Raw genomic sequence first — 15,470 nt, 5'->3', positions numbered from 1 at the left:
TTTTTTTCCTTCTGCCTTTACCTCACTTGCCACAGTCCAAGGACCAGTCAGAGAGGCAGAGCGACTCGCAGCATCATGCATAATTCATGGCCAAGCTCAGCAGCCGTGGCTGCTGCTGCTGCTCCTGGCTCCGGCAGAAACCCCTCGCCTGCGCCCATCGCCTCCGGCTCGCCCCGTCCCTGGGGCCGGAGCAGGTGTGGGGCCCCGGGGCTGAGCAGCCCAGGGTCTTGGGGGGTGGGAGAAGAAAAAAAAGGGACCTTTCTGAGCCGGGGGAGTCTCAACGGGGACGCCCACCCCTGTGCAGCGTGAGCGTGTTCTTCTAGATACGCACGCCCCCGGGGCTACATGGATGTGTGTAATTATGTACGTACATAGCCGGGCTCGTGTGTGTGCCCCCCCCCGGTTAAAATTGATGCGTGTGGCTGTGTGTGAACACCGCCAGGTTTATGTGGGTGCCGTGGAAGTTGCTTTCTAGCAAAAATTTGGGGCAGCTCCGCTGAGCCAAGCGCCGCCGTAAGAGGTGGGACCCGATCCGTGCGCTGGGGGCCGGGGGCTTTGCAGAGCTCGGCTGCAAAACGAGGGGTCTGCACGGGGGGGGTGACGCTATGAGACGTGGCAGGGACACTCCAGGCCCTCCTCTGTGACACCCTGCGGGCGCTGAGGTCTGGGAGAAGGAGCCGGTTCCGATCGCATCGGGCCGAAGCGGGAGCAGAGCGGTGGGGAGGTGGCACGGCCGCCCCGAGCCTTCCCTCCCTCCCGGCCCCGGCACAGCCCTGCTAATGACGGAAGGAGATCAATGGGCACCGGGCTGTCCACAGGTTAATGGGCTGCAATTACGGAGGAGTAATTAAGGCATTAGTATCTCTATTGATTGGCAAAGCTCCAGGTGTCCGGGCTCCTCCAGCCAGACGGGCACAGGAGGGAGCGTGCTGGGGCGCACGACGGGGAGGACGCCCGATGGTCCGCCCTGTCCTTCCCTCGCCCTGCGCTCCCTCCTCTGCTCTCAGCTGCTGTTTTGGGGTGAGATCAGCAGAAACTGGGCACGGCAACCTCCTGCAGCCCTTGCTGGGGTGGCCGGTGCTCCGTGCTGGGCACCAGCGCCTGGCGGAGGTGTGTGCGTGAATGTGCCAGCAGGCTCCCAGCCCTCCCTGCATGGCACACGTCGTTTTTTCCACTCACTTTTGGTGGACAGAAAGGAAGAACGGGGCGAGATCCTGCACGCTGCTGCCTGCCCAGCAGGACTGGTGGAGGCACTGAGCGGAGGGAACCCAAGGGAGGTGAAGTGCCCCTGCCCATGGATGGAGGGTGGAGGAGAGGGGGGATTCCTGCTGCTCTCCTCTGATCCTCTCCTCCCCTCTCCTCCCTCTCACAGCTCCTCAGGGGTTTCTCTGCTTCTTACGAGGGCATCGCTGCCCCTCGGGTGTTTGTCCTGATGCAGACAGACACCGAGACCACAGCGATGGCAGCTGGGGGGGAAACAGCTCCATAAGGGCTCCCTGGAATATTTCCAGAGCTGATGGAGGATGCCTCTTAGCTACAGTGACGGGGATGGGTGGAGCTGGAGCTGTCCCCTCTGAGGGCAATGGGGGCAGGCTGACAGCATCGATCCAGGCCCTGCTGCCCCAGCAGGCAGGCAGAGGTCAGGGGAGAGGTGGGTGTCGTTAAATGCCATAAAAAGGGCCGAGCACTAATGCGTGCGGGTCTCTCCCTGCATCGATCGTGAGGATGAGGATGGGTCCCGTGTCACTCACTTCAGGGCAATAAAATTGTTTTTTTCCAACATGAGCGATGGGAACGGGCAGCGTCTATCAGGGAGTGAGCAGGGTGGGAAAACGAGGAGATTTAGGTCTTCTTTAGGGTCCTCCTGGCTGAGCCCCCCTGGTTCAGAGGGGTTTGGTTGTGAGTTGGTGGAGCAGCAGCGGGTGCCCACGGGCAGCAGAGGTGGTGGCCGCAAGGTCGGTGCCTCTGCTGGGACAGGAGACACCGGGGTGTGGGTGCTGCAGGATGGCTGGAGCTGAAATCAAAATCAGGCCGGTTATTTTTTGGCAGCTGCTAATCCAGGTTGCCAGGGGGGTCGTGTTGGGCTGAGTCCTGGTGTCGTTTGGGGATGTTTTTAAAGCCCCGTTTGGCTGTGTCACCACCTGACACCCTCCTGTGATGCCCCAGAGCTCTCCGCCTGCACAGGACTTGGAGGCTCAGCCCTCGGTTCCTGTTGCTTTGGACACAGGACAAAGATTTTATGGGATTTCAGGGATCCCCAAAGGTTTTAAGGGATCCCTGGGATCCAGCTGGTGTGAACTTCTGCATCAAGGCTAAGTGCGATTCCTGCTTTGTCCTTCCACATCCCAAAGGACTTTAGGGTGGGGACCGAGGACGTCTGGAGCCTCCACTGCCCCAGTAAGTGCTGGGGAGCTCTCCTGGACCTGCAGGGATCCTTTTCTTCCTCAGGGGTTGGGCAGGGGGGGATAAAGCCTGCGCCGCAGCTCTGGAGCAGGAAGCATTAATACTCTCATCCTATTAGCGAGGACCGCAGCAATTACATCTTCATTAGCGAAATAGCCTTGCGTTTCCCCCTTCCTTCAGCCCATTCTCGGCAAGGCTTTGCACGAGGGAGCTGCTGCTAAGAGCACTCCGGAGCCTCAGGGGCAGGCGGGGAAGGCCGGGAAGTGCAGGAATGGCCCCGGGGAGGGACAGAGCTCCTCTGCCAGGAGCTGCTGGGTCTGGAGGGGGGCTTGAGTTAAACCCTGATGCTCCCCCATATGTTTGCTGGGCCGTGGGGGCTCCCTGCTCCAGCTTCTCTGGACTGCTTGAGGGTGTTTGTGCTGTGGTCAGCGCTGGGAGGGCGGCAGGGCTGTGGTTTGCAGCGTGGTTGGGGACTGGACGTGGCTGCTGGGCTGGCTGCGTGGAGCAAGCTCTGGGCTTGGCACCCTCACACCTCCGTGCCTCAGTTTCCCTGCCTGGAAAGGCTGCTGCTGGCTGCACCTCATCAGCCTCCGAGTGGTTGGGGAGGGCTTTGTGCTCCCGTGCAGCCCGCAGAGCTGCTTCTGTGCTCAGCCCCTGGGCATGAGTCCTGGCACAGGGCTTTGCCGAGGTACCACAAGGGCTGGCTGTGCAGGGTAGCAAGGAGTACGCTGAGGTTTTCAAACTGCTCGGTCTCATTTTCCCCAGCTGGGCCACCGAGACGTGGGAAGGACGCGGGGCGCTTCGGGCTGGGGCCACCAACCCCGTTGTGCCACCACCTCCCCTTTCAGACAATCGTAAAAACATTTAGGCTGGAAAAGACCTTCAAGGTCATGGAGTCCAACTTCCAACCTACGGAGTCCCACCACAATTTCAGGGCTCTGGCTGGGCTTCTGGGGAAGGGCTGTGGTCATGGATGGGGCCAAGCTGGGTGGTGACACCGGGGGACAGCGCGGTGCCACCGGCTGCCTGGGGCTGGAAGCTGCTGGACACGAAGCGCAGGCTTAGCGTGAGTTTTGAACAATGTTTTATTATATGTTTAGTGTTCTCTATACAAAAAAATCCAGTCTTTTCTTTTTACAGTGATTCAAAAAAATGATATCTGAGTATTTTGGCCTTCTTTCACCTCTCATGCAGTCAGTTTATAAGTCCTTATATTAAACACTTTTTTTTTCTGGAGTCCATAAATCTTCTGGCTGTAAAGTGTTAATTTTACAGCTTCAGATACACATTTCTCATTGGGACGAGTGGGTTAACACAAAGGTGTTTGGGTGTTTTTTTGCTTTAAAAAAAAAAAAAAAAAGGCAAATAAATACATAGAATACTTGAGACCAACCAGGTGGTTTTACAGAGAGGATGGATGGAGAGATATTTACAAACGAAAGAAAAACAAAACAGCCCAGTATTTTCTTTGTGGTGTGAGCAGAAGAAACAAACATGGAGAACTCTGAGCCGCAAAGGAAGAGGTTTGTGGTGTGTCTGACACGGGGTTAGACTGCGTTGGACAACCAGAGCCCGATGCCCACTGGCGAAGGACACGGAGAGACGGGTGGTGCTGGGCAGGGGGAGCTACTGACGCAGCGGGTGCTCTGTTAGGACCAGAAAAGCAGTTATTTCCCTCAATAAAACAGGTCGTAGTGCAAGAAAGAGAAGGTGGGTGGGGTTTTTTTATTATTATTTGTGATGTTTACAAGGTTGGTTTATTTTTTATTGCTTAACTGAAACCGTTTGCTGCTAGTACGCGATTAAGCCTGGCACGGCGACGTTACGCTGGGGACCTGCACCAAGGGGAGGCAGCTGCTGGAAAGGGATGGGAGGAATGGGATGGGATGGGACGGGATGGGATGGGATGGGATGGGACGGGACGGGATGGACAGGATGGGATGGGACGGGATGGAGGGGATGGGATGGATGGGATGGGGATGGGACGGATGGGATAGGACAGGATGGGATGGATGAGGCAGGCAGGGGATGGATGGGGCAGCTGAGTGGTGCTGCTGCCTGGCTGTCCCCTCATCCTGGCCCCATAGCAGGGGGCTGCCTCTCACTCGGAGGCTTAAAGCAGCTCCCTGTGGCCGGATCCATCTCCAGGGGCAGAAGTGGCCGCTCTGCGTGGGCTTGGGGCTTTCCTCTGCAAGAAGGCAGTGCTGGACGGGGTGTGTGAGTGTAGGGGTGCTGGGACCTGGCTTGCAGACGGGTTGGGTGTTTCCATGAGCAGGGTTTTGGGGGGCTCGTACCGAATCGTGGTGGTTCCCGCAACTTCTCTGTCTCACTGCAACGTCACTCCAGAGGGGACAGGAGCAGCCTCAAGACCACAGCAAAGCAGCAGCTGCTCTCTGCTGTCCCGTGCTCGTGCCCCTGTGGTCGGTGCCAGCTGGCCGTGCACACGAAGGACGTCACAGAGCCACGTGCTGCATTTCGGGGGGGCCGTGCCTGGATGCTCCCAGCAGAGCCGGTCTCCAAATCCACGGCACGGCTGAGGTTTGGGCTCAGGCTCTTCTAGAAACAGGCTCAAATTTGCTAGGTTGGAGTTGGACCCAAATTATTTTTCTCCAGCTTCTAAGAGCGCTTTGATTTGGGTCTGGCTCACCTCTCTATATTTTAAAATTTTTAAGTGTTTGCTCCTAATTCAGCTCCTTAATGAAGATGCATCTTTTGCAGAAGAGGTCAGAGCGTGCCCTGCTCTGGAGCAGCTGTGTGGGTCCTGGCGAGGGACAGGGACCCATCAATGGACATTGCGGGAGAGTCTGAGCCCTCCTGCACCTCCCTGCTGATCTCTGCTGAAACTTTAGGGGAAGTTGCAATGAAATATAGTTAAAAAATCATTATATCTTACAATTTTGATGTAATTTTACATGCAGCCAATACGAGCCCATAAGTAATTCACGGGCCCTCCGCAGGCAACGCCTTCCTTGCCTGCGTGCTCACAAGCAAGGCGATGCTCAGCCCGTCGGTGTTTCTGTAAGAGCTTTCTGGGGCTTGGCCAGGCCGAGCCCAGCTCCTTCCCTGCTCGCCGAGGCCATGGTGTGCTGGGCACGCATGGAAAAGCCACGTGGTGAGAGCTGCTCTGCTTCCAACAGGACCCGGAGAGGTTTGCTGAGTAAAGCTGTAGTTAACGGCAGGACACAAACGGAGGCTTTAGTACAGATGGCACATAACACAGACACACGGCACAGACCACCCTGCTTCCAGGGGTGCCTGACCAGCTTCCTCGAGGGTTGGAGATGTCGTGTGGTAGCCGAGAGATTCCTGGTCCCCGTGAGCAGCCGGTCTGCTAAGCAGAGAGACAAAGCAGGGAGAATTTCTGCGCCCAGAGCCCGCTGCTGGGTGGCGAAGGCTGCAGGTTGCTCTCTCCACATTATGCAAACTCAGCGCCGCTGTAAGGACAGCCGTGGGCTGTCACGTTGGCGATTCCCGTGACCGAGAGCCGCGTTACATCGAGCTGAATGCGTCTGCTTAAAAACTGAAGGCGACTGCTGGGTGGGCTGGGGGACGCACGCCTTAAAGCGCATCGGCAGCAGCGGTGGGGATGGGATCGCATCAACCCTGGTGGATGGCTCCTGAGCAGCCCCAGGGCAGCAGCACCCCAGCTACAGGGTCTCTGCCTCCCTTCTTAGGTGGTGCACCCACCTCGCCTGCTGCTCCCTTCCCTTCCAGCTCTCTCCCGTTCTCTCTGCATGGTGCTGCCCCAGCCCAGGCTCCCTTCCCCGAAGCGCAGGGTCGTTGTGCCGTTAGCAGCTTCAAGAAGGTGGCAAAGTACATGTGAGCAATCCATATTAGTAGAATTATTCTCGTTAGCAATACGTCTTCGTAGCAAACCAGCTTTTGCGAGCTAAAAGAATAATTGCTTTAATCCTATTGCATTTAATCCATTAAGCTGAACAAAACCCTCCTCCGTAGGAAAGAAACGAAAGAAAAATCCATCCTAACATCATTCGACGTCCGTGAAATGGTCCGAAGAAATCCGATCTCTCTCCGCGAAGGTACCTTTGGTTTCGAAAGTGCAGGAAGTGGGAGGATACACACGGCGTTGGCCACTACGTGCTGGCTGTTAGAAAACTCTACCCTCTACAAGGATCCATGCGGTCTCCGCTGGGACGGCTCCCAGTGTCCTACTCCTACGGGGCCGGCGGGTCGCCCGCCGCCTTAGGGGCGCGGAAGCGGTGTGTGTGTGGGGGGGGTTAGGATCAGTTCGTTAAAACTTCCCGGGAAGTTCGAAGCTGTGTAAGGCATGTGAAGGAGCACTCCTACCCGAGACGCTTGGGTTGCGGCGTGCTAACGGGTTTGACCTAAATTGCGTTTTCTTGATATGTAAAAATAACGGAGCGGAGGCAGGGTCCGCGCGCGTGGAAGCGTCTCTCAGGCTGATTGATCGAGGGGGGGGGGGAAAGGCCACTGTAAGACGGGAGGAGGAGGGCTGGGCTGGGAACACACGGCCTGGAGCATCCCCTGCTGCTGGGGGGGACGAGGAGCTCGGTGCTGTCCCCGAGGGACGCGTGGCCGTGTCCCCACCGGGCTCCGGAGCTGCAGCGCAGGGCGATGGCAGGGATCTGCCACCCGGTCCCCGCGGGTGCTTCTCGGCCTGACCGGGTGGTTGGGGCTGTGTGTGTGTGTTTGTGGTCATTTGTCCTGATTTTTTTTTTTTTTTTCCCCATAAATAAGGAATTTCTGGTCCCCTCGTCCTTTGTTAATACCGGTCCTGCTTCCACTCCCTCTTTGCTACATAAGGTTTATGGAGTCGCCTTTAAAAGAAAGCAGGCATGGTCTGGGGGGCGCTTTTCCCCCAGCTTCTCACAAAGCAAAGACTAAAAGGAAATGGTTTGCCTGCGGTTCCCCAGGCAAGCGGTGCTGTTACCCTGGCGAGCAAGCCTCACCCGGGCTCGGTGGGCGAGCGGCACCCGGCCATCCTCCAGCAACCCCCCCCGGCTCGTCCGCAGCTCCTCGTCCTCCCCGAGCCACCTGGAGGTGGCGCGTGGCCCCCAGGGGACACGGACGTGGAAGCTCAGCACCCACACGAGGTACGGTGCAGTCCCAGCGGGTTCCCAGTCGAGGTGCTGCTCGGTCTTTCAGGAGGGAGGCTCGGGAGAGGCTATGGGCAAGGTGCTGCGTGAGGATGGACATCACTGTAGTACTGTGCCGTGGCGGTGGTGCCCAAATATCGACCGCTCTCCTTTTCTTTCATGCCTTCATGACACTCTCAGTGCTCTACTCAGCCCTCTTCCCTCCCCCAAATTCCCTTTTTTTTCCCAGTTATTTGGAACCTTCCTATAAATATTAAAACAGAATTTTTGCTCCCTCCTGAAAGAACAAAAAGGACCTGGGGGAGCCAGCTGCGCCCTGCTCCTGCACCCCACACCCCGCGCCTCCTCCAGCCCCGCGCTTCAGCTCTGATTCCAGCTCCAGCCTGTCCGCGCCTCGGGAGTCCTTGCCATTTGCTTGTTTGCGAAGGATAAGATGGCGTTGGCAGCCACCTGGTCTGCCTGTTTGCTTGGATTATTTTTTGTTTTCTATTTTTTTTCTTATTTTTTTTTCCTTTTTTTTTTTTTTTTTTTTTTTTTTAACTGTCCTCGGCTGTTCACACGGTTGTGTCGGAGGTAGCGGCGGCGGCGGCTGTTGGTGAACCCCCCGCCCACTACAAACCCCTCGGGCTGTTCGTGGTGCCAGTGTCCTGCGCTATGCCAGCGAGTAGATAGCATTGACTGGGGACGTGGCTTCCGAGCTCTCGTTGCCTTCCGTCTCCTCCTTGTCCTTCTTCACCGTGTACTGCCCGATGAAGGAGCCGTCCTCGTTGAACTGCCCCTCGCCCCCCTCGCCGTAGTCCACCAAGCTGTCGTCGCTCTCCTGCTGCTTTATCGTGCCGTCCAGGGACGTCTGGCTGTTGGGCAGGGGCTTGTTGTCTTCGTCGCTGGTGGCACAAGACAGACAGACAGACAGAGCCAGGGTTGAGAACGGGGCTCGCAAGGGAGGTGGCCACAAGCCAAGGGCTGGATATTCACACCTACACCCAGCGGGCGGCCGTGCTGAGCGGGGGCAGGAGGAAGGTGGGCGCCTCCAACCACCCCGGGTGGTGGGGACAGGACACAGCCACCTCGCTGGCCAAACCCCACAGCTGCCTTTTGGTGCTTCTGCGAGCCCACCCTCCATGCTATTTTCCTTTTAAAAAGCAATTTTTTATGCCCGGATGACATCGGTTGCTCAGCTCAGCCCAACTGGGTGCGCGTTGTAAATACCCTTCCCTTGTCGTCGCTGCTTTTCTTTCTTTCTCCTAGCATTTTAGCCGACCTTGGGGTAACCTCAGTTTAGTGAGCTTTGCTCCCAGCCTTCCCTGCACAGCCCCGCTCTGCAGTTTAGGTAGCTCCATGCAACGGGGAGAACTCTCAAAGCACTGCGAGGGGGCACGCACGGGATGCCAAGTTCTGTGCAGCGTCCAAAACTCGTGGGAATTTACCTTTCCAGGCTTACTTCAGAGCATCTGAGCTTGTTTGCTCAATTCTTTACCCTTTTCTCTTTTTCACTTAGAAAGATTAAGGCAGGTCACTGAAAAATAAATAGTCTGACCCGCAGGAAAAAGCAACCTTTTAAAGAAACCTTTTAGCAAAAAATTGGGGAAAAGCTGTTTTCTCTCTGGAGGGCAAGGACTGGTACCTCATAAATAAAGATTGCATCGAGGATGAGTGGGTTGCTTTGTATAAAAATTAATTTTCATATCAATTAGTCATTAGTTCATGTCTGAGCTTGTTCAGCATGCAAATTGTGTAATACACCTAAAGAGATCACTTAGGTATCTTCAATGCTTTTTCCTCCCCACCGTTCCTGTCTCTTTGTGTATTTCATTTTGTTTTAGTCCTGGCCTCGCCAGGCTCGCCTCCCGGTGTGGCACTCTACCCTGCTCTTTGCTTTTCTCAAAAGTGGTCAAAAAATTCTATTATTTCAGTGCCGTATTAGCAGAGTCATCAATCACAAAAGTAATTCAGCCTCCTGTTTGTTTGCTTTTTGAGAAAAAAAAACAAGTCTCCTGTAGCCTCTTGAATTCGGGGCCATTTTTCATTAAAAGAGCATCTCAGGACTCGCCCCTTGGATCTCCATCACCCACACCAAGGTCTGTCTGATGGAGGCACGGCTCACATGCAGCCGGGGCTGAGGAGCAAAAAGCTCTTCAGCCACGGGAGCAGCCCGGGGCAGGCGTTACGTCTCTCCCTTGCCATTCCCTTAATGGCAGCAGCTCTACAGTGGGAGAGGAATTCGGTGTCCCACAGCACAGCCGGCAGCTTCGTACCGCGTTTCCTTACATCAGCACTTTGGAAATTAAGCCGTGATACAAACCCAGTCTCGGAGACCTCGTGTTAACTTGGCATCGCAATAAATAATAACTCGTTAGCTTTGTAAGCGGCTCCTTCTGGAGGGCGGGAGGGGGGAGAATTCAGTCTGCAAGCAGGACTGGTGGTTAGAAAGTCCAATTAATGTCAAGCAGAGAGTGGCAAAACCCAGACCCCTTCATTTAAACCATCCTTTCCCAAGATTTGGGGTGGGTTCAGTTGAAACTGGAGCAAAAACCAGGTTTTTTCCCTAATGGGGGCTCTGCAGTGCCAGACAGCCCGGCACTGCATTTCCCGTACCTGCCCCTGGTTTTACCTCTCTCCAGCACCGCTCATCCTGTTAGTGCATTAGGAGGGCGAAGCAGATCCTCATCAGCACAGTGATGCGACATAACCCTGTTAACATGGATTTCTGTGGGATTTGCTGATGGGCGCATTAGAGGACCAGAGCACCCAGCTCGTGACCATTTGGGAAACGTCATCCTGAGTGCCATAAATCATTGGGATGGGAGGCTGGAGCCACAGGGAGGATTTTCAGGGCTGAGGCAGAGCGTGCCGGGCGGTTAGGAGCCAGCATTTTCGCTCGTGTCCCTTGCCACCATCCCCAGGTCCCGCTGCACGTGGAGGGACCGGCCCGAGGGGGGGCCTGGCTGGTGCTCGGGGGTGCCCTGGAGCATCTCGGAGCAAAATGCAGCTGGTGGGGCACGGGGGTACCCCCGAGCCCAGCAGGAGGTTGGGGGGGGGAGGGCTTGTTTAATGTGTTAGGTGGAAGCGGGTATATGGGGGTAGGGAGGGGAAGGGAGAGTTTCAGCTGTGAAAGAAACAAATTGCAAAAAGGAGTAAGGAAAAAAAAAAACAAAAGAAAAAAAAAAAAAAAAGCTAAATGTGCCGGATTTCTGGCAGCACGTGGTCCTACCTTTCAAGAGACCTTCATGGTCCATGTGGATAGACCAGGTGAAAAGGAGAAGAAAGAATGGGAATAAAACAGAGAGAAGCAGAAAGAGCCTGATCAGAGAGAGATATGATGAGGTATGCATTCACAGGGGCAGTGCTAAAAACCCAAACGAAAAGTCACTGCATTCCTCATGGAGCCGACTGCCTCGTTATACCAAATGGAGCCGGGTGAAGGGTCCGAGCTGGGTGAGCCGATCCGGAGCAGCAGCGCATGGCAGAGGTGGCCCACGAGCTCTTTGGGTCGCCAAAAGGACCTTTGGCTGCCCCAAAGGGACCTCCCGGTGTCCCCTCCATCCCTCTGCTGGGTTCCCGCACCGCGGTGACGTTGGTGCCCCTTATGGGGCTGGGGACAGCGCCGTGTCCACCGGGCCTGGTCGCTGCTGCGCCGGGTGCTGAGCTGCCTGTGGGGCGTGGGACTGTGCCACAGGTCCCTGTCCTGAGCCAGAGCCGAACTGGAGCCCAGAAGGTAAAAAAAAAACACAAAACTTTCCCTTCCCGGCAGCCCGGGTTTCCAGCCGGCTCCCCCACGTGCAGCCTTTGAGCATTTGGTATAATGAGGCACAGTCACGGGCACAGAGCATTGTCCAAGGATAATGGTCTCCTGCTTTGAAAATAAGCTTCTCAGCTTAGCCTCTGCCCAGGAAAACCATTATTCTGTTAGTGGAACAGAAAGATGTGACAGTATCTCTTAATTATAGGCTGCAGAGATTTGCAAGTCGCATGCACGGGGCATTAAGGACGTGAGATATGATGAGAGCGTCTCAGACATGCCATGTGGAGGTGGGGAGGGGAACCAAGGCAGAGCTCACGTCAGCTCAGATCCTGTCCTTGCTTGAAATACTAATTGCCACCCTCCTCGAGCCTAGCGCTGCAATCATTTTGAATCTTAATCAGCCAACAGCGTTTCCTATCAATCCTCCAAGTTCACCTTCCTTTCTGCCTCCTGGCTGGGAGCCTCGCGGCATTCTCCCAGGAAACCTGGTGGTCCTGACGGGGGGCAGAGCTCACGGACATGGTGGTGGTTTTCCTTTGGCTGCTTTTTCCCCCCCATCTTGTCTGTGGGATGGGGATCAAAAACGCTGGAGCATCTTGGAGGATCTGCCCCAAAAGCTGAGCCCCCTTCCCCTTCTGATGGGGGGATCTTGCCCTGCTTTAGCAAGTCCATGCCTCCCAAGGCACGTTCCTGGTGTGATATTCTGTGATATTCTGTGATATTCCTTCTCCAAAACTTATATCCACTGCCAGTAACGTGGCAAAAACCCACACCTGTGGGTAATGACCCCAAAAACCCAAAGCCAAACCCTTCAGCCTCCTGCACCTTGGTCACTCCTGTGGGAACCGTGCCCACGTTCCCTGTTGGTGCCCTTCCACTGCCTGCACGCAGCGGGGCTGCCAAGAAGAGGCTGAGACTCGGCCCAGCAGGAGCTACAGGTGTAGGATGAAGGCTTCACCCCACTCCTTCCCACTGCCTGCGCTGTTGTGCTGTGGGTGTCAGCCCATCCCACAAACTGGGGGGCCAAGAAGATCCCTGCCATGACTCAGGGAGTTAAGGGGAGCTGCTTTGGTCAAAGTATGGAAAATAGCAGTGCATTTTCTGTGTTAAATTACTATTTTTCTGTATTAAGGAAAGCCGTTGTATTTGTGGCTTGAAGGTTTTGACCCCATAGTGTGGCAGGCAATAAAGAAAGGTGACCCATTCCTGCAGCGTGATTATCTGGGTTCCCACTGAGGGTTTATATCTGTTCTGCATCATTCCCATCACAAAACTGGGGAGCTTTGGGCTCATGACTTCCTCTGAAACAATCAGTCCCTACTGAAATCTAGTTAACACTGCTGCCCATACAAACGGGGCGGCGTGGAAGCCTGCAGCTGTCCCATTTCCCTTTATGCCCTGTGGGCAGGCAGGTACGTTCAGTTTGCTCCCCCCAAAGTCTGGTGGAACACGTGCCCCATTACATCCCTTCCTGAATCCTAAATAACTTCTTCCTTACCCTGGCCGCATCAATTTGGGTAACGCCAGGGCGCTTAATTAACCCCTGCTGGAAGTCAGGAGGGAGAACTCCCACCAGCCTCACTGGGCTTTGGGCTTTTCCAGCTCCCGTGGAAAGGTTCCTTTTAGTTCTTGGAGGAGAAGCACGGCACGCTGGGGGTGCTCAGAGGCTGCAGAGCATCCCTGCTGTCTGTGGGGTGCGGGCAGTGCTCTGGCGTTCCCCGTGCCTGCTCCTGCAGGCAGCCACCCCCAGCAGCGGAGGCACGAGAGCTGCGTGGCACTGAAAGGGCTGGGAGAATGCTGGTGCCTCTCTGAAACCTCCCAGCAGGTTTTTATCCTGAAGGAGAAGTGGCTGCTGCCCTTCAGAGGATGCCGTTTGGCCTGAAAGTGGCTGCTCAGGGGCAATCAGAGCGCTTTGGGCAGGAGCAGGGCTAATCTCCAAGCTCTGCTTCCGAGGGGTTCCGCCGGGACCTTTCGGAAAAGCCTCGATATGAAGTCAGGCAGACCCCAAGTAAGCGAGCTCACGTGCTTTCAGAGCTGATCTGAACACAACTTTGGGCGTTTTTCCCCTAGATTCTGCCTTACGAGTAGGAGAGTGGCTGAGCTGTGGGGCAATGCCCCTGAGATCTCCTCAGGCTGCTTCGGGAGCTGACTTCTGTGGTTTGTTTTTTTTTTTTTTTTCCGTGTGCGCCATGAGGGTTGATCTGCACTTCCTAAAAGCCACGTCCCAGGTCCCAAAATCCCAGCTCTCCGCCAGGGCCGATCCTGCCAGGCTGAGGGACGGGGCAGAAGGAAACCTTACAGCAGGCTCTCGGCTCGCTTAAAGCTCCGGGGCTTCGGGCAGGACCCGGCCCCTTTGGCACAGGACTTGCGGAGAGAAGGAGGCAGGAGGAGGAAAGGGGGGAGAAACAACCGGGGAGGCTGCGTGGCCCCGGGGGGCTGCGGAGGGGTAGCGTGGTGAGGTCTGTGATGGCTGGGGAGCGGGTCAGATGGGGGGACGTGGTGGCGGGGGTCCGCATGCCGCGCGGGAGCGTACCTGTAGTCGAAGGAGCCGTCCTCCACGTTCTTGTCTTCGGGGTTCAGGTGCTCGTCTTTATTGTCTCGCACTGGAAGCAAGCACAGCCCCGACACGGGCGTTACGAAGCAGCAGGGAGGGTGAAAGCTTCACAGGGGAGCAGCAGAGGCTTTGTGAAATGCCCACAGGGCTCAGGGACCCGCTAAAACCCCGCAGCCTTGTGGGCTTGTCCCCAAAAGCCACTGCCGCGGTGGCACCAGGGCACGGGCACTGAAGGTGACCGGAGAGGGGTGTGTAGGTTGGTGGCTTTTCTTAGGCCTTGGCTGTACTTTGGGAAAATGGAACAAGGCTTTTGTCTGAGAAGGCCTCTTTCTAGATGGGGACGAGCAGATTTGCAGGATAGGGGTCAGGTCACGCAGAGCAGGGGCGTCCAGCTCCGCGACGTGCCTCCTGCGCAGCCCAGAGCCCTCGCTGACCTTTAATTAACTAAAACGCTTCCCACTAATAATAATGTTCCCACTACGGAGGGAGGAAAGTGCTTGTAATCACAGGCGTGTATCTGAGCCCAGCACAATTGCATTAGCCCCCGGAAACCTGCGGATATTGAATCCACGGGCACAAAAGCTGCCGTGTGGTGCTCTTACCTGGGTACTTCCCTCCTCTGCTCCGCTTAATGAAGCAAACGATCAGCAGAATGAGGACCAGGAGAGCGATGGCACACATCAGCCCGATGAACCAGCCCTGGGTCGCGATGTCCACGTGGTTCTTGGTGTAGGCTGGGAGGAAAATTGAAGGGAAAATAAAAGCTATAAGGGAAGACCCGGACAATGGAGAGAAATAAATGAGCAGAAGGATTCAGTCCACGGGTTTGAAAAGGACCTGGCTTTAGCACTGCGTTTGTGTGTGTGCTGACTGGGTTATTCGAGACCGTAGCACGGGGATCTGGGGCTTTTTTTTTAATGGTAGGCCAACTCAACGTTTTAGCAGGAGCTGCAAACAGCAAAGGGTCACGGCGTAAAGTAAAACCTAGCACAGACCAGTGAGAAAAGGGCGTGGAAAATAATGGCAAAAGAAGCTGGGTAACAGATTTGATCTTGCGTCCCTTTGCGTGAAAGCCGCCTCGGAGGCAGCTTCTGCAAAAAGGGCAGAAAGAAAAGCGCCCGGACCGTAGCTCAGGATGCGATCCCTGGTGTGGAGTGATGCTGAGCAGCCCTGAGGAGCTCAGCAGCAGCCTGGAGCTGGAGAAGCCCGCATTGCCACAGCGAGGAGAGCTGCAGAGGGCACGGGCACCGCGTCCTGCCGTGGGCACGGGGTCCCAGCAGCCACGGGAGGCTGGGCGAGGAGACGTGGAGGCCAGCGGGACGTGGCCAGACACGAGCTGGGGCATGAGGTGGGCACAGAGCCCTGGCCTCAGGTCCTCGAGGGACGTCCCAGCTTGCTGCGCCGCGGTCTGGTAGCGCGTGAAAGTCTTTAGAGCAGCGCTCCATCGCCCTGCCAGGCTGCCGAGTGTCCGCGGGGCTGACGCCAAGCAAGGAGAGGTGTCCTGTCCCCGAACGTGCTCTGCCTTGTTGCGTGCAGCTCCCGTGCACGGTCAGCCAGACAAATCTGTGTCCTATAAATAGCACCGAGCTGCCATTTTCTGGCTCTCATTGACATGCGCTTCGTATTCAGCAAGACAGAGCAGAGGAGAAAATAACCTTCAGCGCAGCGGGGGGCTAAATTTAACCAGACCGCG

The 15,470-nt window shown here is 56.1% G+C and overlaps 1 protein-coding gene across 9 annotated transcripts in view; it reads right to left on the bottom strand.

The window, feature by feature from the left end:
• Positions 1 to 4,664: 4,664 nt before the first annotated feature.
• Positions 4,665 to 15,470, bottom strand: part of NFASC (neurofascin) — an 84,062-nt gene continuing 73,256 nt past the window's right edge. For all 9 annotated transcript variants that reach the window (XM_082778642.1, XM_082778649.1, XM_082778641.1 and 6 more), the window contains 3 exons: positions 14,380 to 14,511; positions 13,757 to 13,826; positions 4,665 to 8,365 (listed from right to left, as the gene is read on the bottom strand). In XM_082778642.1, the coding sequence (XP_082634768.1) occupies positions 8,134 to 8,365; positions 13,757 to 13,826; positions 14,380 to 14,511 (434 nt within the window). In that variant the 3' untranslated portion in view covers positions 4,665 to 8,133. The remainder of the gene's footprint in view (positions 8,366 to 13,756; positions 13,827 to 14,379; positions 14,512 to 15,470) is intronic.

Source organism: Aythya marila (genome assembly GCF_965140915.1).
Source record: "Aythya marila genome assembly, chromosome: 24".
Taxonomy (NCBI): Eukaryota; Metazoa; Chordata; class Aves; order Anseriformes; family Anatidae; genus Aythya; species Aythya marila.
Note: the sequence above shows the minus strand (reverse complement) of the source record. Positions and strands in the feature narration are given on the sequence as shown.